The following is a 23,717-nucleotide window of genomic DNA, read 5'->3' on the forward strand; positions in this document are numbered from 1 at the left end:
GAATTCTGAATACACAATTACTGTTTTTCATCTTTCTGCCATGTTCTATATAGAATGCATCTACCTCAAATGAGTAGAACTTAAAATATTAACATTATTTGTATCACAGTCACTTCCTTACGTTATTTTTTAAAAGGCACTATATTTAAAAAATAATATTACAACAAATAGTGCTTTGGAAGACCTGAAATTCCAAATCAATGTGTTCCATCAATCATAAGTAGATTTAAGAAGCCGTAACTTAAAAAAAATATAAAAAGTTGATGGATTTAAAGATTATAAAATTGGTTTATTGCAAAAGCAATTCAAGAATAACCAGTTAAAACCTTATCCCCATACTACCCAATACAACCAAAAAGCATTAAACACTTTTACATTAGGAACAAGAACATAAAACAAGAAAGACCACATCAAAGCTATGATTCAAACTCAAAAAGAGAAAGAACTCTTAAATCTCTTCCAGGTCACTACAACGGTATGATAAGATCAAAGCACTATGTCAGGTACACAGCACTGCTACAACACTGAGGTATAACTGGGCAAATTAAATCTGGGAGGACCCGAAGACTATGTATTTTTGCTTTGTGGGTGTTCTTAAGTGATTGAAATTTTAGGAACAACTGCCTTTAATGATAGCAAGATGCAAAATAAGTCTTTATTGAAGAGAAAGTTTATAAAGTTTTCTATCAAGGTCCCACTACTCTTCACAACCCACTCCCACCTTCCCACCCTCCCCCTAAGCTAAAGCTACTCTGCTGATATATAAGATATGATTTTAATTTGTGACTTACTGGCAAATTATAGGCACTAAGTAGCTCTGATCTGCACATTAAAAACAACATGCTATCTCATCCAAATGCTCAATTATTCATTCTAGGTAGAATTTCATTATTGTTCTAAAACTCAATGCATTTGCACACTGGCCATCCCCACCCCAACTTGATTCAACACTGAATCTTTCTGCTGTTTTTAAGATAAAAGCCAAGTCAAATTATTATGAACAACAACCCATGAATCATTATATATAATACAGTGATTGCATTTTTCTTGAGCACTGAAAAGTACTTAAAATAAAACTTCTTACTTCCACTTTTGCACTCCTCCAAATTGAAGGGTCAAAATACTTGGATTTTGTAATTGGAAAAAGGAAAAAAAAAAAAAAAAATCTACCTTCCGGAGCTGAAGCTTTTTCATAGTAGCTGAACCCAGGAAAACAGATTCTGTCTGTTATAAACCCTTGAAAATAAGGGCTTATGCTAGAAGCACTGAAAGACCCTTAAATCACAGAGATACTAGCTGGTACCACTCTAATTCATAACCACTACTTTATAGCTTATATATTGAAGAGTAAATTCATGCTCACTTTGTTCATTAAAAAATAGTCTTTGGAAACCATTATTACTCCTGTAGACACATACTCTAGTTATATCTCTTCCTGTAAAAATAAAGGTATAATCATGATTATCTCTACTACTTTGCTAAATTCAACAACCAATATACATTTATTAATCTGATCACTTTACCAGCTAACTCATGACCTTATATTAGTCTACATACTACCTAGAGGTTTAATTTTCAGCATGTGAAAGTAGGAGCAAGTTTTGTTAAGAACAATCCTGTAGGGGCTGAGGATGTAGCTCAAGCACTTGCCTAGCACAAGCAAGGCCTCAGATTCAAGCCCCAGCACTTGGGGTGGGGTGGGTGGAGGTGTGGCTTTGGGAGGGTTGTCTACTCTGTTTACAAGAACAATTTTATAGAAAATATTTTAATCTAGTCTTCAATGTACTCATTATAAATGAGAACTGAAGTACCAGAGTTTACTTCCAAAACTAAGGCGAGTGTAAATTTCCAAAGCTGAAGGAAGGTGAGTTGCTGTAAAGCTCACTTCTGTCACGTACATCATAAACCTACTCAGTGATTTCTAAGACTCAAACTTGTACAAGGGAGAAAATAAAACCATTTCTAGTCTGCTCCTTTCCAATTCATCAGGTATTTATCATGTGCCCAGAGAGCAAAGAGTATTCCTTTAGGCACTATCCTTAGTAATAGCCCTTTTAGAAGACAAAACTATCTCAAACATCTGCAGATTGCCCCAACCAGATTAAAACTGCTTGTGAGATATGCACTACTAATGTATACATTCAAAGCTACCATTTTAAAAATAAATTGGAAAGTAGGGAAACTTAAAAAAAAAAAGTACATTCTGCTATCACTCTATTATAAACACTGTGTATATGTGTGTATGTGTGTGTGTGTGTGTTTAGAGAGCAGATAATCAAGATTTAAATAAGATGGCAAAAAACTCAGGAAATGTAAATTTTATCAAAAGAACTACAATAAATGTCCCAAACTACAACTATAAACAGATTAAACAGATTTACTAATAGAGTAATTTGCCTAAGTTTCAACAAAACCAACCAACCAACACAAACAAAAAAAACCAAAAAAAAAAAAAAAAACCCCACCAGAAAACCCAAAACATCCACAAAAATATCCACCCAAACCTATACTAGAGTATGTGGCAATAATTAATATATTTCTATGGAAATTGTCTCATGCCTTAAGCTCCTAAAATAAAATCAAGGTCACTATGTGACTAATGATAGCACTAGGAGGAAAAAACAAAACACNTATATATATATATATTTTTTATTTATTTATTTATTTATTTATTTATTTATTTGTTTGTTATTAGCCAGAAAACTGCAGCTGGCTTATTTGGAAATTTCAGGCACACGTCTCATCTCCTTAGATCCTTCACAGATTTAGAATTCAGTCTACCTGAGGGCTTTATAGCCATGTAAGAAAGCTTTCTTTATCTAGCTTGGTGGCAGCCAAAACAGATTCCATGTCATTAAGGATTTCAGAACTCAGAGCTTCCTGAAGACTGGGCATCAACTCCTCTCCTTCTATGTTCATTCCATCTCCTTCCAGTGTTCCAAGGTCCACATTTGTCCCAGGAATGGCTTCAAGGTAGTCTGGGAAACGGTTCTGCTGTGAGGGCAGGGTGCTTTGGTTGATAGTATCACCTAGTTGTATCAAAGGGAGAGACAGATCCTTTTAGAAAAGCTAACATCAAAGCTGTATCTTATGAGTGTACAGAAATGCATAGTAATGGAAAAGCATTCCTGACTGGCCTGAATTTATTCTAAAAGACACCACAGAGATAAAAAAAATTACAATGCCAAGTTTATCTCTGTTTCAGCATTTGTTCAGATATCCAATGTATAGTATAGCTTGAATGCTTACCACTAAGGACTGAGCACAGAAAGGGATGAAAAAGCAAAAATCCCTTGAAAAATTTTATGTGGCAAAGGAAGAAAGAAGAAGTACACCACATGACAGTATAGCTGCCTATTGTTTTCCAGATATGTACCACCATAATAAGATTAAATATAAAATGAATGGTATAGACCTGCCTTTCTCTTACATATATTTTTCTTTTAAAAGAGATTTTTTAAAAAATATTTTCAGTTGTAGATGGACACGATACCTTTATTTATTTTTTTATGTGGTGCTAAGGCTTGAACCCAGTGCCTCACATGTGCTAGGCAAGCATTCTACCACTGAGGTACAACTCCAGCACTCTCTTACATATGAGGAACATAAAATCAAAGGACTACATGAGTACTCTACTCCACATTCATAAAAACAAAACAAGCTTCCCAAAAGTCTTTGCATAAATAAATTTTTAGTCTAGCTTCTAGGATTCCCAAACTTAACCTGGTCACTGAACCCTTTTTTTTTTTTACATAAACATATTAACATTCCCTCAGAGTTTCAACAATATATACTTTTGAAAAAACTAACATAATCCATTAAGTGCTATAGGGGTCTAAAGAAGAAAAAAATGATAAAAGGAGGAAGGATAGTTCATGAATTGGGTTTGAAATGGCTACTAAGTACGGCTTAAGATCTAGGTAAGCAAAGAGAAAGGGGTAGTGTGGATTCTAGAAAGTATCATAGTCATGAGCTAGATAAGTAAGCATCAGCACAAAAGACTTGCCAAACACTTTTAGAGAAGTTGGTAACTAAAGAGTTAGCTAGCTGAGGAGCTGCTTTATTTCTCTTCTCTGCAAATTCCTATACTCTACAGTTGTCAAATCCAGGACAATGGTCACTAGGTAAGCTATGGGAGAAACAGTTCCTTAACTATCTCTGTGAAGCAGCAATTTCTTAACTTCTGAAAGACCTCTACTAACTATTCTAACCCTAAGTAGATAGGCTCCAATACCAAGTTTTTTCCACCCAGTTTCCTGGTCCCATTACACCTATGTTGAATCAAAAACCCCAGAAAAAAAGAAAGAAGCAAACAATGAACTGCATATAGAAAACTCTCACCAAAATTAAAAACACAAATCTATAATAGGAGACACTTCCAATAGGGTCCTCAATTACCTTGCCAATAGACATGTTAAAATAAATCATGTTATCAGTTTTATTCAAATGGAGCTAAGATATCCATTTCATGACATTTAAATATCAGAAACATACTTGAAATCATAATTCATCTCATAGGAATAAAAAAAGGCAGGCTCAAATTGAAGTTTAAAGGATTTTAAATGGTTTTCCTCTGAATACTCTTTGCTCACAATAGCTTATTAGATCTGGTGATAATATGATTGATTATCTGTGACTAACAGATTTTTTTTTTTTGGTACTGGAGATTGAATTCAGGGGCACTGAGCCTCATCTCCAGCCCATTTTTGTATTTTATTTGGAGACAGGGTCTCACTGAGTTGCTTATCACCTTGCTAAGTTGCCGAGGCTGGCTTTGAACTAGAGATCCTCCTGCCTCAGCCTCCCCAGCTGCTGGGATTAAAGGCATGCACCACCAGGCCAGTCAGATTTCTCAGAGGAATGCAGAATACTAACCTGTATCCATTTCATCAACACTGTTCAGGAAGTCATCTGGGGTTCGAGGGACACTGTAGCTGCTCATGCTTAGTCCACTGTCTGTACTCTCATCTCGAGAGTGATAGGTGCCACTATAAAAAAAATGATAGTTGAAGACTGATGCAAATTTTTTTTATACAAAGCAAAAACAAACAAACAACAACAAAAAAGTCAAAATAATTCTCAAAGATTAGTGAAAATTCTTGACCTGAAATACATGAAACAAGAATCCCCCTTCATGGGCATACATAACCCTTGTCCTATAAACTTGTAATAAACAAGTTAATCCTAATTGAAGCTGGCAGCTCTAAAGGACCAGATCTTTCCTAAGGAACTGACTATGGTGGCAATGAAAGAAAAAAAAAAAAACAGACCTAGTTTTGCTAGAGTTAGAAAATTCTCTGCACAGGTATTCTGTCTGGACACCACCTGAATAGAGGAGATATAAAGTTGGGCGGTAGGGGCACACACTCCACACAGCTCAATGGTTCCAAGGTTTCAATTATCCATGCGGTAGTAGCAAAGGCAGAGAGGTCAAAACCCAAATACCAAGTGGATGGGTGAGACAGGCCTGCACTAGACTCATGTTAACTTCTTGCTCTTGTGCAGAGAACTTAAACCAAGAAAAATGAACCCAAAATAAAATATCAGAATTTCTTTTTGAACTGGGCCAAAATATATGAGTCACTGCTGATAAGAAAAGAATTCCTCCTTGCTTCTGCTCAGAGGAGGGAAAAACTCAAATACCTTAGCATAAGGCCTTATAGCTCCAATTGTAAGAAACAACAAAAGAAAACAGTACAAGACACATCCCTTGAGGAAAAACATGAGCCAAGTCAGATTTTTTACTTTAGGCTACATGAAAAGTTTCCCAGATTTACATACAGAAATTGCAAAAATCCTCAGAATATTACTTCATAAATAAAATATTTTTTCCTAAGCTAGTAGCACAAAGACATCAACTGGTATTGACTGTAAAACTGTGAGTCCCTAATACTAGAAAATCATAGGCAATTGCTATTAATGTTTCTCAACATAAATGTGTGCTTTAAATTTCCCCACATCTTGACATTTAAGCAACTGTTTTAAAAACAAAAAAGCAACTAAACTTAAAACACACACACACACACCAACCAGGCTTACACTGGGCTCAATGCTTCTGCCAGATTTTGGCAAGATTCAGAGCCTCACACCAATCTAAGAAAATACAAATTTGTCTCTAAGACTATTTGTAGACACTACAGCCATATATGAAAAGACCTCAGGATGTGGTTTGTTTTTATTTTGAATGCCCTGATCTGGGACAAGGGCCTCATCAATGTTATAGTCCATTACAAAACAGATGAATTTACAAAGTTAAACATTCTAAACCACAGGGGAGTACATGGGTATTCCCTAGAAGACTTTCCTCCTAGGAACAGCTCTCTGCACAATCCCACCATCTGCAGGTCCCATTCAATAAATGTTCACTGAACATTTGCTATTATACCACAAGCATTAGATTAGGCTCTGAGGATAGAAGTTAACAACAATAAATTACAAATATTGCCAATTTCCCGTGAAGTGCTAGGTATCAAACCCTGGGCTTTGGCATGCCAAATGATACATTTTTTTTTCTTTTTCTTTTTGTACTAGGGATTGAACACAGGGATGCTTAATCACATCCCTAGCCCTCTTCAATTTTATTTTGAGTCAGGGTCTTGCCAAGTTGCTTAGGGTCTCATGAAGTTGCTAAGGCTCACTTTGAACTTGTTGAATTTGTTGAATTTGAATTTGCTCTCACAGAAAGGCACTTACATGTTCCTTCATGATTCTACTCCCACCTTGGCCTCCCAAGTTGCTGGGATTACAGGTGTGCACCACCATTCTCAGCCCAAGTGATGCTTTTTTAAAAGCTCACAAATGCATCAAGAGAGGTGAACAAATACACTAATGAATTAAGGGCTACATGAACTATGTAAGTAAGGTTCTTTCAGAACAAACAGAGAAGTGAGCTCGAAAATTTGTAAAAGGGAAAAGTTTCATGGAGGGGGATACCTGAACTTGCTTCAAAGGATCTTAGAATAAGAGGGAGACAAGGGGATACTATACACCACTAGTCTATTCCATGGCAAGTGAGGGGAATCAAATTGTTTAGAGCTTAAGGAACAAGCATAAACCAACTAGTAAGCAACAGAGAAACTTCAGAAGGCGAAGTTTCAAGAAAAAACACCACAGATGTGTACTTCAGAAACTAGGGCATACTACAGAGAATGAATATATGATTCTGCCCTTAGATTAATCACATCAACTATCTGTCACTCTGTGATCTTACCAGGAAGAGAATCTCAAATGGCAGCTCAACTCTCATCAAGTTTTAACAATTTTCACCAATGATTGCCAGAGAGAGATGCAGCCTGTCCATTTCCCTCCACCCCCTTTCACTACTGGGGACTAACCTCATAACTAGGTAAGTACTCTCTCACTGAGTTATCCCTAGTCCTTTTCCTGCCTAGGTTTCCTGCATAGCTCAGATTTTAGCCATGCGCCACCATGGATGACTCCATTATTAAAAAAAAAAAAAAAGTTTAATTTTATCCCTGAACCAAAGGTTGCTGGTAAAACTGGTACTGTTTTATCAATAATACTGATCTGAGATTTTCCTTGTGGAAGAAAAAAAGAAGTTTTGTGCCTATGACTATTCCTCATTAGCCTCAGTTTAAGTTCAAATATGTAAACTTGTATAAAATACAAGTTGTACTTAAAATGTTTTAGCCTCTAAAATCAAAGCTCCTGGGTTGGGGATGTAGCTTAGTAGTAGAGCACTTGCCTAGCATGTGCAAGGCTCTGGGTTCAATCCTCAGCACTGCAAAGCAAAATAAATCAAACCTAACCAGGTCATAGTACAATCTTAAGACAGACAGAACAATGGGAAATTCCATTGTTCTAAATATTTTTAGAATAAAATTTTTTTCCTACAATCATGAAGTTTTTAATTCAACTGGTGAGAAATTAAGAGGTAGCATAATAGCTTTCCTAAATCAATATATCTTTAAATATTTTTTTAAAGTATGTTACTTAAAACTGGTTAGGAGGTTTTAAAAAAACAACCCACAAGGTATTTGAACTTTTTAAAAATAAAATTCTAAAGCTATTTTATAACCTAAACAAATTTTAGTCAAGTATCAATTTTAAATGGCTTTTGAGGTTAAAAAAAAATTACAATCTGCCTGAAACTTAAGAATTATGGTAAGTCACTAAGAAGCATCCTTCAAGCTCTGTTATTTCAAATACAGTCACCCAATCCTATTGCATTTCTTTTTGGTGGTGGGGTACCAGGGATTGAACCCAGAGGTGCTTAACCACTGACCCACATCCATAGCCCTTTTTTATACTTTCTTTAGAGATAGGGTCTTGCTAAGTTCTTAGGGCCTTGCTAAATTGTTGAGGTTGGCTTTGAACCTGTGATCCTCCTGCTTTAGCCTCCCAAGCCACTGGGATTATAAGCATGTACCATTGCACCCCACATTCCCAGCCCTTTTTATTTTTTATTTTGAGACAAGGTCTCACTAAGTTGCTCAGGCTGGTCTCAAACTTGTAATCCTCAGCCTTTAAATTGTTGGAATTACAGGTGTGCACAACACACCCAGCTTAATGAATTTTTTCTTTCTTTTTAAAGAGTCACAACCTTATACTTTATCTCCTTGAAGTACACAGACTTTTAAGAACATGAGGCATTTACAATGCTTTGGGATGGAGCCACTCAGGTTGCACAGCTGTGTGGAAAATTCCTGCCAATGATTCTTACAATGTAACCCTAAGTAAGTTTAAGATGCAGTTCATTTGCTCTCACAGAAAGGCACTTACATGTTCCTTCATGATTCTATTAATTTTAAGTGACTGTTAGTCAACAGTATAGGTAGAAGCAAACACATTGTAATTGAATAAGTATCCCTTCCACAAGTCTGAACAGCTTACTTCCTCTTAAAAGAGACATGTTTTATCCTCGATTTTTATTGTACTTACCATACATGGAGATTTATTTACAGCTATGGTTTTTGGCTTGCATGTATGTTCAAAACAGACCACTCTAAGTACTAGGCAGAATAAATTTAAACCTATCTTTTTCAGATATTGGCTATTAGCACTCTTACCAACCTGTTAAGAAAGGGATCTGAGCTATTGGTCGTCATTGTTCTCAATTCCTGAGACATCCCAGGAGAAGACACCGGATTTTGAGTTCCACCATCCTGCTCCAGTGTTGGTAATTGGCTACGAAGAGCTAATTCCTTAAACAAAAACACAAGTATAAAGATAATTAATTTACCAATTAACAAAAGTATTGTTAGATTTAAAAGAAATTAAATTCACATTAGAATACCTGGGTACATATAAAGTATTTATTTTAAATTGATATGTTACCTAGTAAGAACAACCAAATTCTTCTTTACACTTCAAGTGATTGCAAATTATATAAATTGAAAGTTTATCTAGTAATATTAACACCAAAGCACAGTTTGCTAATTAGTTTCATTTTGCAATTTTCCTTACTCTAGCTGATACTCTCAAATCCTCCCTTTTGGGACAGAATTATAAGTCTGGTCTTTAAAAAATTAATTCTTAAGTGCTCATGTGTGTTTTTTTTTGTGTGTTTGGGACCAGCAATAAAAATAAACTAGAAAGAACATTTGATAATATAAAGACAGTAATCTTCCCCTTCACCCCACCTCCACCACTGTTATCACATGTCTCCTTTAACTTCAGATTTTTCTATCTTGAACTAGGTAGTGTATGTTCTATCCTCTAGCAGGGACAGAGGAAGGGAAAAGAAAAGACATAAGGAATTAAAACACGAACCCAAAGTTTCTCTACCAGAACCATGATATTTAAAATTTCTTTAGGAATATCCAACAATTTTGCTCAGCAGAATTTTACCTGAAAATCTGAGCAAATGCTATTGGCTACTACACTAATGGTTCCCCAAGGCCCACCTCAACAGGCTTCCAGACATCCTGGGCTTCAGTTATGTATGGCCCAGGCTAGTTCATCTCACTCTGAGGGACTCCTTCCCTCTTCATTAGTATCCTTGACCTTTTTCTCTCCTTTCTATTCATTCATTGTTCTTTATTCTCATAAATATGGTTTTATTTATTTTTCTTAAATACAAAGCACCCTGCTCTTCTCCACCCAGCAGCTTTCAGAGCCAAGTCTGCTCCCTGCAAAAAACCCCATCGCCCCCAGGCACCATCATCCCCACATTCCCCAAAAGGTTAGGAAGTGTGGAAATAACCTCCTAGCTCTTCACTGTCCCTTATAGATGATTTCTCCCATGTAAAACCCACTTTTTGTTCAGATTTATGCCTTCTGGATATACCATCCTTTAAACATGGGTTTCTTAACCAGAAGACTTTGAAAGAAGTCTGAGGTTTGTGACCCTGGTTGAGGAAAAAAATGTACACCTTAATTTTTGTTAGATTCTAACTTAAAATTTGTGTTTTCTTCATTTATGAATATAGGAAATACAACAGTAGTCATGGTACTTCTGATGTATCATTAATATAAGACAAAGATATTTTCATAATACATTGTAATTGCTGCAAACATCTTAAAATAACATTTAGACTTATTACTATTTCAATGCTACAGTAGGGGTAAGACATATTTCTAAATCTTGATAATTTATACATCAAAAAGAATTGTGTGTTGCCAGGAGACACACCTGTAATCCCAGCAACTTGGGAGGCAGAGGCAAGACGATTCCACGTTCAAGGCCAGCATAGGCAACTAAATAAGTCTCCATCTCAAAAAATAAAAAGGGCTGGGAGGTAGCTCAGTGGTAGAGCACCCTTAGATTCTATTCTCAATATTACAAGAAAATTTTATATCACAGTTTTTTATTTAATATTTTGATAACTATCAATGAAATTCCCTTTTAAAAAATAATCCTGTAGATTATCATCCTTCCTATATACTTAAAAAAGCCCAATGTTCTGAGAATGGATCCATGGGTTCAGCTGAATGCCAAAGTATCATGTACTCTTTGACAAGGCTAACTGCTTCTTGTACACAATTTACTGAACTCAAGCTATTCTATCTTAGGTATAATTTCAAAGGCTGGCTCAAGGACTCTTGCCAAGTAGACCCCATGATTCTTAACATGCTTCAAGTTTACCTTCTAGAATCCAATGACCTTCATTTCTACCTACCTCAATTACCCACGTGTATAGCTGCCAAGATCTTGTTTTTGAAATCAAGCTATCCCTAAAATCCCAATCCTTTGGAATAAGGATCTGTGTTTCACTTCTTCCCATTACATCTACCATCCTGGAACTGTCGATAACCACATGCAAAACTCATGATAACCCATTGTTGAAAATGCATTGATGCTGACTGCTTCACTATTGTATTTCAAGCATAAAACTCCCTCAGTAACACCCTGGAACTGGCTTAGAAATTTCTCTCCTAGAAAACTATGTACACTTTTCCTACTTTCTGACCATATTTTTCTTCCTATTCAGTTTCCTCCTCTACTCTACCACCAATCCAGACTCAGAGACTCTAGAACCTTCTCTTCTTACTATCCCAGTCTGTTGGCTCTCTTCTGGTTTCGTAAGTTTTTCTCCTCTATGAGCTTGAACTCATGCCTGATCATGTGAGATATACACAGCACTTTTCAGATTCCTGATGAACAGATAATTTTACCTCAGTCCAGCAAATCCCAACCTGAGTCAATGCTAAAATGTGCTTGTTTAGTTTTTATACTGAGATTCCTGAGAAATGCTACAGGGAAAAAAATCATACAACTACGCAGAATGGAATAATGACAAATTAATGGTCTTTGGCCTTGGCTCTTAGTACCATTTACTGATTTTGGAGGGGTGAGATAGTCCTTGCTCAGTTCTTTCTCATATTCTCATGATCAAATATTCTAACATGGCATAATGTCTTAAGCCCCTAATGGGTCAAGTCCATTTCCATCTCTTTCTAATTTAAACAACACTGAGATTGTGAGGTCCAATCTGGGATCTTCTGACTGCTCCTGCCATCTCTTCCTGCTCCCCTCAAAGGTATCTTCATTTGCACCATCTTTATAATCTTTCTTCCACTTTCAGAAAATGAGTTTATTGAAGACTAACCCACTCTCAGTGCTTCTAGAGATCCCTTCTATTTCTTTTCTTTGTATCCTCTATCTTTGACCCCTCCTATTCTCATCTTCCAAAGTGAAAAGTAACTTTATAACAATGATAGTAAAGCAGAGGTTCAGCACACTTTGTAATCCTAGCTACTGAGGCTGAGGTGAAAGGATTGTCAAGGCCAATCTCAGAATCAAAACAACCCCAAATGATAGTACACTCTTACAGACCTATAAGAAGACAGTTTCTCAGTATCACATCTTTCTACATACTGTTCTTGCATAGAACACTTTTCTTTCTTCCCTTTTATATAAAACCTTATAGGGATACCAAGTTCTCTAGGTAACTCCCCAAGATGATTCCATCTCCATTAAGATTGGACTGAACACAAAGATGCCAAGTCTTTAACATCAGGAGCATATGTAATACATCTATAGCACTTCTTATGATATGGAATTTCCTCTATGACCCCTAAAGGTAAGATGAATCGCTTTACTAGAGTATAAGAGGCTGATGCATAGGGTTCTAGGATGAAGCTAAGGGTCTTTAAAAATATGTAAGCATTGAGGGGATCTTGAAGATCATTTGCTTTTTTAAAATTTTTTTTGTGGTGCTAGTGATTGAACCCAGGGCCTTGTACATACTCGGCAAAAGATCTGCCATGGGTGAAGCTATATCCACAGTTCTTTATTTTGCATTTTATGTTTGTTTGCCTAGTTTTGAACTTCTTTCATCACAAAGCAAGCACATGACACTACACTGTAAATTATTATTGAAAAAACTGAATTGGCTATGATTTTCATAACTTTTTATTTTAGCTTTTCATAAAGTTCTCATTTTTCAAGATTATTTTATGAGGTTAAAACTAATAGTTATGTGTGGATTAGACCATCCATGGTTTTGCTGCTTTGAATTTTGCCACTATGCTTGTTCAAAGCTAATGTTTACTTTTTGCTTCATTTAACAACTGAATTTCTACTGTCAGCAGGCACCACAGAACCAACTCTCCCAATCTAAATTAAGAAGGCAAATAATGCCAAGCTACCTAAAGAGATAATCAGACTCCAGAAGAAATATGGAAATATCTTCTCAATCAAACCTATATGTAAGCCATGAGCAAGAATTCATCTGAACTGAATTTGGGAGGATTAATGAAAGAAGGCTACTTTATTATGGGTGCTGGGTATGAGAATTTCTCCTAGTGACAGCAAACCTACCAGAATTGATTAGATATCTTAAGTAATTTTTTTAACGAATTTACTGAGACATAATTGATGTGTAATAAGCTGTACATAAAGTGCTCAATTTGATGAATTTTGAAATATGTACACACCTCTGAAACTCCCATTACAATCAAGATACCCACCCCCAATTTTCCCCACCTTTTTCTTATCCCAATTTTACCCTCAGAAACTAATGATATGCTTTTTTTCCATTATAGACTAGTTGTTATTTTATAAAATTTTTATAAATGGAATCATACAGCATGTACTCACTTAAATTTAGCATATTTTGAGATTCATGTTATAATTACATAGTTCAATTGCTAACACTACTGTAGGGATATACTACTATCATTTATTCACCTGCTGATAGAACATTTTGGTTGGTTTTAAATTTTGGTTTTGCGGAGATACGTGCTTTCATTTCTCTTGAACATCTTAGAAATCTAAAAACTTAGAAATATTCTAGGGTCTCCAAACTTCTGACCAATTCTACTGCCTTGTTATTTTTCTAAATAATATGCATCAATTTTATAGCAAGCCTAAATATGGTGTATATTGTCTTAAAAGTTTTTGTTTTTGTCTTATTTTGTTTTTTGAGACAGGGTTTCACTATGTTGCTGAGATTGACCTTAAACCTGTGATCCTCCTGCTCAGCCTTGTGAGTAATTAGATCTATAGACATAGAGTACCACACCTGTCTTTTCAAGTTTTTTTTCGTGTGTGTGTGGCGGGCGGGGAGTGAGTGAGATGTTGGGGATCAAACCCCAAGCTATATCCCCGACTCTTAAAAGTCTTTTTTACTCTATGGGAAATTATATTATTATTTCAAATGACAGGAGGAAACAGAAGGGCCAATGGTTTACTTTGGTTTTGGATCCATAAAAGTCCACTATATGAAGTAGGCAAACTTGTTTTTTCTTTGTGAACCACTCTAGGAAGTTCCTTCCAGACCAAGATGAGACCACTGGTTTTACTTGAAGTACAAAGAACTCTGACTCTAAATGTGTCCCACATTAGCTAAGATTTATAAGCTCAATGGGAAAAGCTACTATATTTTTATATTATTACAGGAGAAAATGAGCTAAAAATACTTACTTCATTTATAAAAAATCAAATGCTCTAGACTAACTATTTGACCTTTGAAATACAGAATAGAAACATGACCAAGTTTTGGCTGAATTTCCTATTACTTGCTTATTTTCCCATTTTTGAAAGATCATTAAACTATTCTACCTTTGGGAAAAGAGAAGTTTAACCAATTAGTATTTTTAGCTCAGTATTCTAAGTTTAGTTACTGTGTTCAGTATAAAACAATCTCTTACTCCTGAGAGATAGATATAATCGATGTAACTTATATTTTGTATAAAATGTTTCAACTTAAATCAGCTAAGAAGACAATCTAATTATGTCCCAAAGCTTATTTTTAAAACAATTATTCCAGATTTAACCAATTACAAAATAATGTTCATATCCATAAAATCTCTTTAGTGTAGTTACATAGGTATATACAGATACAGAAGTGATATTGGGGATTGAACCCAACCACTGACCTATGTATTTACATCTCTCTTCATTTTCAGACAGTCTTCCTAAATTGCCTATGGAAGCAATTCCTAAATTGTTGGAGGGGACTACCAAGTCAACCTTAATTATTTTCTTAAAGCAATTTTTTCTAAAAATATATATGTATAACATATATTACAGATATATAACTCTAAAGCTAATATAATAATATGTATTAAATTTAAAGACATAAAGAGTCTGTCTTTGTGGCTTATATCAACAATACTGATGAGAGGGAAAAAGCCATTTCTTCCAACTGTTCAATATAGGGGCCTTGCCATATCCCATTTTTAAACACAGTTTTTAATAGTCATGGAATATTTCATTATTTCTAGAGTTATTAAAACACTTAGCCAATACTTACAATGATTCTGTTTCTTTCTTTTATTTTTGTACCCCAATGCTAGGGATTGAACCCAGGACCCCAACATGCTAGGTAAGGGTCTATCACTAAGTTATATACCTAGCCCTGTTAAATTTTGTATCATTTACCAAATTAAACTTTAGGACTATTTTTTTTTTTAACTGAAAAAAAAATACATAGATTTCGGGGCAATTATGAGAACTAAATAATAATCCTACACTCTGAAAAGTAACATCTAAAACAGAGGTGCTATATAGTGTACCCAGCATTATCTTGAGGTTAAACATGTTTCTGACAGATTTCTGGAATTAAGTCTTTTGTAATCTGTGTCTCAAAGAAAGGAGGTTATTATGGCATTGTTCAAATAACAAACAAGAGGCAACATTACAGTGTGCAGGGTGTGATGCTAAATCTTCCCCTTCCCTTTTTATACAAAGTTTTCAACCCACCCACCAAAAATAATATATATATAATGCATAATGCAAAATACCTAAACAAATACGTAATTTATTCAAAATTAGGTCTTTGAAGAGAAAAGAGATAATGATGAAAAAACTGTTTAAAGGATCTTGAAATAGCCTTCCTAGATCCTGCTAACGTAACAGAGAGTTGGAGGGGGGAAAAGCCAAATTGTTTTCTATTATTAAATTTAGGGGAAAAAAAAGATCTCTAACAACTGTTTTCACATGGCTCTAAACAGTGGTACTACTTGTTATATCCGACTAAAACTGTGACATCTGAACCTTTTTACCACAGAGAGGTAAAGTAAAATATCCTTAATAGTAATACTTGTGGGTTTTATCATTCATTGAAATTGTGACTGACCCTGATTGTTGAGAGTTTAGACTTTATCTTACTCCCTCTCTAAAAAGGTCTCTTTCATTTACAAAGAAGCAGTGACATGTGAGGAAGAGAGATGACAAACAAACTGAGCATTAAATGGTTTCAAAATTTTCTTCTAGGGGCTGGGAGTGTAGCTCAATGGCAGAGCACTTGCCTGGCATGTGTGAGGCACTGAGTTCTATCTATCCTCAGCACCACATATAAATAAATAAATAATAAAGGTACATAAACAACTAAAAAATATTTTTAAAAAGTTTCTTCTAATAGAAATTGCTTTTGGAACATAAAAACAAGGAATAATTGAATAATGAAACTAAAATATTAAGCACTACATGAACAAAACTTTTCCAGGCCCAGTAGTGCATGCCTATAATCCCAGAAACTCGGAAGGATCTCAAGTTCAAGGCCAGCCTGGGCAACTAATGAGATGGCCTTAAAAAAAAAAAAGAGAGAATGGAAATTCCAAAACATTTTGAAGTTTGGCACGTTCTCACATTCCAAAGCATGTGAAGTATGTAACTTAAAACAAGCAAATAAACAAAAACTTTAAATAATGCCTGATATTCAAAACTTGAGTTACACCTTTAATATATTCTGCTGAGACTAGAAAGTGCTTTACAGCTTTCTGGATTATGCTGGTAAATCCCATTTAAAGCCATCTTTACTTAAAATATGACTCTTCTTTGTGAAAACTTTCCTGATATTGTTGGAACTTAGAAAGTAATACCCCATAGCATCGTGATTTGACATGCTGAGTACTTTGAAATGAAAGACTGGAAGGGTCACAGAGGTCAAGTCTCTTTCTAACCTTCTCCTCCCCTTCTTTCTCTTATTCTCCCTTTCTCTCTAAAGAAAGGCCGTAGAAACTAGAATTCCTTTTCCTCAAGTTGAGTTGTAATTTCAGTGGATTTGGGAGGCTGAGGCAGGAGGATTCCAAGCTGAGATTAGCCTCAGCAACTCAGTGAGGCCCTAAGTAACTTAGTGAGACCTTGTCTCCACATAAAAAGTAAAAAGGGCTGGGCACGTGCTTCAGTGGTTAAGCACCCCTGAGTTCAAACTCTGGAAACACAATCAACCAATCAATCATTCGATTTCTTTGACCTACCTCATCTGATAGATCATAATACCTCAATCCAGAAGGAATGCTGCACAGAGATGCCAAGCTGAATCTAAAGAGGCCTTCCTCTCTCAGACTATCACCAGTAGGAAAAACAGTTTTGTCAAGATTTCTAAAGGGCTGTCCATTTTGAACCTCAGCAAAAAACAGTTTTCCCTATATCTTTGGGTTTTCTTTTCTGAAGTCTCCTGCGTTACAAAAAACTTTGGTTAGGTAATTTATTATGCTTTTCTCTTGTCACACTCTGTTTTGTTACAGGAGTGCTGGCTTTGACATTATGATAGTTGAGCAAGGTTGCTGTACTTTTGCATCTAACATGAACCTTTTAAGGTCTTGTAGAAAATATATAGGATAAGAAAAACACATATAAATGCTTCCAAATACCACCAGATTCTGGGTATTTGAGCTATTGTAAATTTAACCCTATCTGAAATTTCATACATTTACTGACTTTTTCAAAATTGTGTCAGATAAATATGCTGACAACTAAAAAACATATTAAAAAATCAAATATTTTAATCTCTGGCATGTGCAAAGTGAATTTTTAAAACCTATCTCTTTTAGATTGTTTCCTCTGGCCTCCAAAAATCTAATGCAGTTTTACTATCTTAGAATTTTTATTATTTATAAGTCTGGCCTTTTTTTTTTTCTTTTTTCTTTGTGGTGCTAGGGATTAAACTCTAGGCCTGTGCATGCCAAGCAAATATACCACTGACCTACACCCCCCAGGCCAAACCTTAACTTTTTAACCTTAACTTTTCTAAAACTTCACTTATTCTTAGATACTTTTTTAAAAAGTATCTAAGAATTCCTAATAATTTTAATTATATCAACTATCTTCTCTTTGACTATAAAATAAAGATCTAAAAGTATTTATTTGTCAAATTTAGGGTTTAAAATCTAAGTAGGAACAAAAGAAGAAACAATTTCAACACCCACTTTGGCTTGAAGGACTTTTTACTTGAATCCAATCCTCATTTGAGTTAATTTCTGCTCCTATATTGATTTCCACTTCACTTACTATTAATAAAAGCTTCCTTTGAGAAATACTTCAGAGAAAATGCAAAGAAAAAAATGTCTTTACTTTATGAAGTTTCGATGCTATGCTATTCTTCCAGTCAAATGTGGTAGGAGTACCCCTCATCATAAGAATGTCTATGTTCTAATTTAGTAAAGATGACTTGTTATGAGTTATTCCCTTACTTGGTCTTTTGATTAAATGGAAGCATTTATAAAATAGATCAGAAAGAAAAGGCTTCACTCTTTTACAAAGTTAACTGTTTCTATGAGGTCTGTATCTAACTTTGTCAATATGATGTTCCAACGGACAAGTTAACAGTTCCCACTTCTACAGCTGATTCTAAAACAATGCACTCATTTAGCCCAGTGCAAAAAGACCAACATAGAATATGAGGTATTTTATGGTTACTTTTGCCCATCCAGGAGAAGCACAATGATCCTTTAGCTCCTAATTTCTTCAAATCTTGTGGAACATACAGAATCTCTCTGGTTTCAAGGAGATTCTTCCAATAAGTCAGAGGAATCTGTGTTAGAAAGAAAAAATGACCACAATCTTTCCATCTACATCTAATGCCTTTATAACCAGTGCTCCCTGGGGTAAATCAGAGAGAAATGCTGTCAAAAGCCAAAGAAACCTGAGACATGACCAGGCAAAGCCTTCTCTCTCCTGATAGGATATTCTTCCTTTGGAATGTCTACTAGAAAGAAATTTTCTTTTCCTCAGAGCATTATGATTCTTAGTAACATTTCAAAAACCCCAGCCTACCCAAGCAAATAATCTGTACTACCTTTTGCTATTGTTCAATTATTAATTCCTTTAAAACATTAAAAAAGTATCTATATTAAACTACTCAAAAATTCGACATACTTTGAGGCTGACAGCATGTATAAATGAGACATAATACGTATCAAATGTGGAATAAAAAGACTTCTGTGGAATCAAAATGAATACTAGAAGGGAGGATTGGGAAGGGAGTAGATAGTACAGATTTTCTTGGAAAAGTAATGTTAAATTAAGTGTTTTGGTAGAAAGATAACTCAGAGTTATGCTCTGGCTAATCTTCAGTGAGGACAGGACCCTGGAATATAAGTTTCTCTTGTTCCTGAAGTGATACCTTTTTTTTTTCCAAGGCTATAACATCATATAAGAGCCTACCTGACATTTTGGAGAATTTGCTGTGCTGGGATTGATATTCCGCATTGCCTAAGAGTGAAAAATAAGACGGATAAAGATTACTTTTAAGCCACATGGTTTGGCTGTGTAGGCTCTTACAAATTGTATCCAGACATATCACCATAGCACAGAATTCCCAAGCTACCCAAAGAGCAGCAGGCTGAGGAAGACAGGAGCCAATGGAGTCACCACATAACAACTGAAACTTCAGAAGTTTTTTAACAGCACTGAGGATAGGACAGCAAGACTTCAAATGTCAGGACTAAATAAAATTTGGTAACAGTCAGGTAGGTTCTTTCCTTCTAAGTATTAGATTAAGCAGGTAAAATATTTTTGATGTTTCAGTGATGAGATACTGTCAATGGAAGAAGTTTGCAGGAAGCCAGATGACTTAAGATATACTGAATTTATATTGATTGCTAAAGCAAAAACAAAAAAATTCTAAAAAATAGACTATTAGTATGAGTCAGAGCAGATTGGTCACTTCAATATAAGAAAGACAACACAGTAGGTAGCAAAGAAGAACAAAGATGTTACCTTTAAAAGAAGTGAAGCTATTCTGTCCAGGACCCATCACCCAAAGTAAGAATGAGTACAAGATTTGGAAAAATTCTTCAAAGAAAGAGTTTTATAAGTAGCAACATTTTGCCCACCAAAAACCAAAAACTAAACTGATCTATGGCACACAACAAAATAATGACTGGCTCATTTCTAGACTTTAAAAATTATGAACAGCAAAGACTTTGACATTACTAGCAACTTTTTTCTCATTAAGGTTTCTTGATTTTAATAGTTCTCATTCATGTGAAATTGACACTTGTGTTTACTTAGACCGACTAGGACTCAGGCACAACAAAATAAAAAGCAAATCATGCAAACAGCTTTTAAACTTCTTTATTTCTTCTAACAATCATGTAATTAAATTCTCAGTGCTATCTTGTTCTGACAACACAGTTTCATATAAGTGAGAAATATCTTTTTCTTTAATTTGCTAGAAAGTCAGTAAGAGGAACAATAAACTGTTACTATGTGTCCTCTCTCCATCTTCCTTATGGTGAAATTTCTTTTAAGACCAATTCCTGACATCATATGCTAGCACAAACTCTCTTACTCTCTCTGAGGAATCACCTTTAAGGCCAACCACACTAGAACTACATTGACAGATTACTGACAGAGCACAAACAGTTTAAAGGTAAGTCTGTCTGAGATTCCATGACTACTTAATATAATCAATTCCTTAGGTACTAGTAGTTCCTTACATCCCAAATCAGAGTTCAGGGTTCAGAGAACTTAACTTCATGTATTAGATAATACTGAAGTGGTACTTTAAAAAACTAGCCCTTTAAAAAAAAGTATCTTTAAATATATATATCTTGGCAATAAAAATGTAGAGTATAATTGATTTTTAACCCTTTTTTATTTTGGTACCACGGACTGAACCCAGGGGGCACTCAACCACTGGGCCATGTCTCCTACCCTCTTTATTTTCTATATTGAGACAGGGTCTTGCTAAATTGCTTAGGACCTAAGTTGCTGAGGCTGGCCTCCAAACTGAAATCCTCTTGCCTCAGCCTCCTGAATCACTAAGATTACAGGCATGTGCCACTACAATTGGCTGTATAATTGATTTTTTTTTTTTTTGGTGGTGGTGGTGCTAGGGATTGAACCCAGGACCTTGTGCATACAGGACATGCACTCTACCAACTGAGTTATATCCTCAGCCCATGTATAATTGATTTTTAAAGGTCTACCCTTAGCATGTTATTTTCAAAAGGACACAGTATAGATACATGTATTTTTTGTTTGTCAACAATATCTCAGAAAAAACAAAAACCAACATATTTACTTTACCTCCAGAGGAAAGAACCAGGGAAACAGGGAAAAGGAAATTTGATTTCTAGTGTATGTTCACCTTTCATATACTTTTCCTGCTATATCATTTATTTTACAGAAAGATTTTTTTATTGTTTCTTTTTAGCTATACGTAATATTAGGGTTCATTTTGACATAATTATAAAAGCGTGGAATATAATTTTATCTGATTCAGTTATACCATGTTTGAACTAGCTATTCAAAACATGCTCATAAAATGAATTTTAAAATCTGTATTACTTAACATCAGATCACATCTCTTTTATCTTAAATTTTCTCAAACAAGATAAAGCAAAAATTAATTTTGACATGAGGGATTATTTGTTCTTTTGCAACATAAAGACCAATAGTACTTTTTGAAAGAAATTGGTGAAAAAGAATTTCAAGCTCTCTACTATCAGGTCCCATCTTTCTCACTATGAAAAAACACCTATAAGTACTGAGGATTGAACCCAGGCCCCTGTGCATGCTAAAAAAGTGTTCTACCACTGAGCTACAAACCCAGTTCCATAAATGGGTAATTTTAAGAAATATCAAGATATTATAAATTTGGGAGTAATTGGCATTATGTTTTAAGTAAAGATTCTTAGATTTAGTAATACTGAAACACATCTGTCATTTAAATACACACAGACACACACACTAGATTTAAAGATGTTTTCCCCCAAGTGATATTCCACAGTTTCTTCATTAATAAAATCCTCAGAAACACAGTAATCCAAAATATCATGTACATTTGAGGAAGCATCCTCATTTTCTTCAATTTTTGCTCAACTGCAATAACCATGGCCAAAATATCTCTTTATGATACAGGTTATGTTATCCCATATGATCAAAGGCCATTTAAGAAAGAAAACAAAATCAGAACTGGACAGAATAATTCTCTGTTACTGATTTCACTGAAACAACATTCCCCAGTAACTAATAAATGATAAAATGAAATTTGCCCAATTTCATTCATGTAGGAAAACTCCCAAAATTGAAAGGCTGGTTTCTAACCTGTGGCCTCACCTGCCGAAGCAGTTCTTGCTGTTTCAATCGCAGTCTCTCTTTCTCCATCTGCAATTGTTGCAGCCTCATCTGTTGCTGCTGGTTGGAGTTGCCACTACCCATAACACCTCCTTGTGGGCTCTGGGGAGCCAAAGGTGGTGGTTGTTTCACTGGAGCACTCTGACTGATTCTCTGGTTCATGGCTGAAATAAAACAAAAGATTTGTTCTAAAAATTTAGTTAAAGGATGACTTAGTTATTCAAAAGCAACTGGGAATATTTAATGTATTGTTTTTGTAGTATAACTAGAAATAAACTAAAAATATGTCAATAGTACAATGGTTACATAACTTGTCATTCATCATTTTTACAGGATGCAAGGCAGTAATAAGAGGAAAGAAACATGAGATAGCTCCATAAAATATAAACTGAAGAATAGTCAAGAAGCAAATTAACATCTGTCAACTCTGAAGGTGGCACACTAAGTGAGAGGGACTTTCTGTAACTTTTGATACAATGACATTAAAAGAAATCAAGGTGATAGGCCATTCTCTATCATAACCCTTGCTAAAAACTCCCAAATAACTGTTTTTGTTTTTTTTTTTTTTTAATTACTGGCCTCCCAGGCACAGATCAGACTTCTTGTGGTGACTTTCATGTGTCCTGTAGGGTAGAATAGTGGCCACATGATAAACACCACCCGCTTTTGTGCAAACACAGGAATGTTTCCCAGAGTCCAACATTAAAAAGTCTTCTTGAGGCTTGATTTGGTGGTGCATGCCTGTAATCCCAAAGACTCGGGAGACTGAGGCAGGAGAATCCTAAATTTGAGGCCAGCCGCAGCAACTTGGGTGAGAAAGTTGGGATACAGCTTAGTGGTAAAACACACCTGGGTTTGTTCCCTGGTTTCCCTCCACCCTCAACCAAAAATAAAAAATAAAAATCTTCTTGGGCTGGGGTACAAAAAAGAAAGAAGAATCCTTTTCCCTCTAGACACTGTCTCAGAATTTTCCCACTTTGTCTATTGACATTTCTCACTGAATTCTAATTTTTTTTTGTTTATACTTGTATAAGGAGGATATTGTTAGTGGGGGAAACATCCTATTTATTTACAAATCCTCATGCCTGAAAAAACTATTTCTAAATTGAGCATTTTATTTACTGAGGCAGAAAGTTAAGGTAAAAAAAATTTTTATTTTATTTTTTTAGTTGTTGATAGACCTTTATTTTATTTATATGTGGTGCTGAGAATTGAACCCAGTGTCTCACACATGCCAGGCAAGTATGCTGTAGCTGAGTCCCAGCCCCAGCCCTAAGGTAAAAATTTTAAGGTAAAAAAAATCATGAGTGCACAAATTTTTTTTGCATGGGGAGTGTTCTGGAATCTTAATCCAGAAATACGCTAATACTGAGCTGCATCTCAGCCCTTTTTATTTTAAGATAGGGTCCTGCTAAGTTTCCTAGGTAGATTTGATCATATAATCCCAACTTTGGCTTCTCCTTCCTCAGTGTCGTCCCCTGTCTCCCCCACCCCGTACCAC

General features: G+C 35.3%; 1 protein-coding gene across 10 annotated transcripts in view; it reads right to left on the reverse strand.

Moving 5' to 3' along the window:
- Yap1 (Yes1 associated transcriptional regulator) overlaps positions 1–23,717 on the reverse strand; it is a 110,270-nt gene that overhangs the window by 7,818 nt on the left and 78,735 nt on the right. For 2 of the 10 annotated variants that reach the window (XM_015489951.2, XM_015489952.2), the window contains exons 4-8: positions 22,187–22,380; positions 19,298–19,345; positions 9,034–9,164; positions 4,876–4,988; positions 2,685–3,029 (exon numbers count right to left, since the gene is read on the reverse strand). In XM_015489951.2, the coding sequence (XP_015345437.1) occupies positions 2,791–3,029; positions 4,876–4,988; positions 9,034–9,164; positions 19,298–19,345; positions 22,187–22,380 (725 nt within the window). In that variant the 3' untranslated portion in view covers positions 2,685–2,790. Of the gene's footprint in view, positions 1–2,684; positions 3,030–4,875; positions 4,989–9,033; positions 9,165–19,297; positions 19,346–22,186; positions 22,381–23,717 lie in introns of those variants that run through there. The other 8 variants (XM_015489953.2, XM_015489954.2, XM_015489955.2 and 5 more) reach the window with 5 other exon arrangements.

Source organism: Marmota marmota, unplaced genomic scaffold, assembly GCF_001458135.2.
Source record: "Marmota marmota marmota unplaced genomic scaffold, marMar, whole genome shotgun sequence".
Lineage (NCBI taxonomy): Eukaryota > Metazoa > Chordata > Mammalia > Rodentia > Sciuridae > Marmota > Marmota marmota.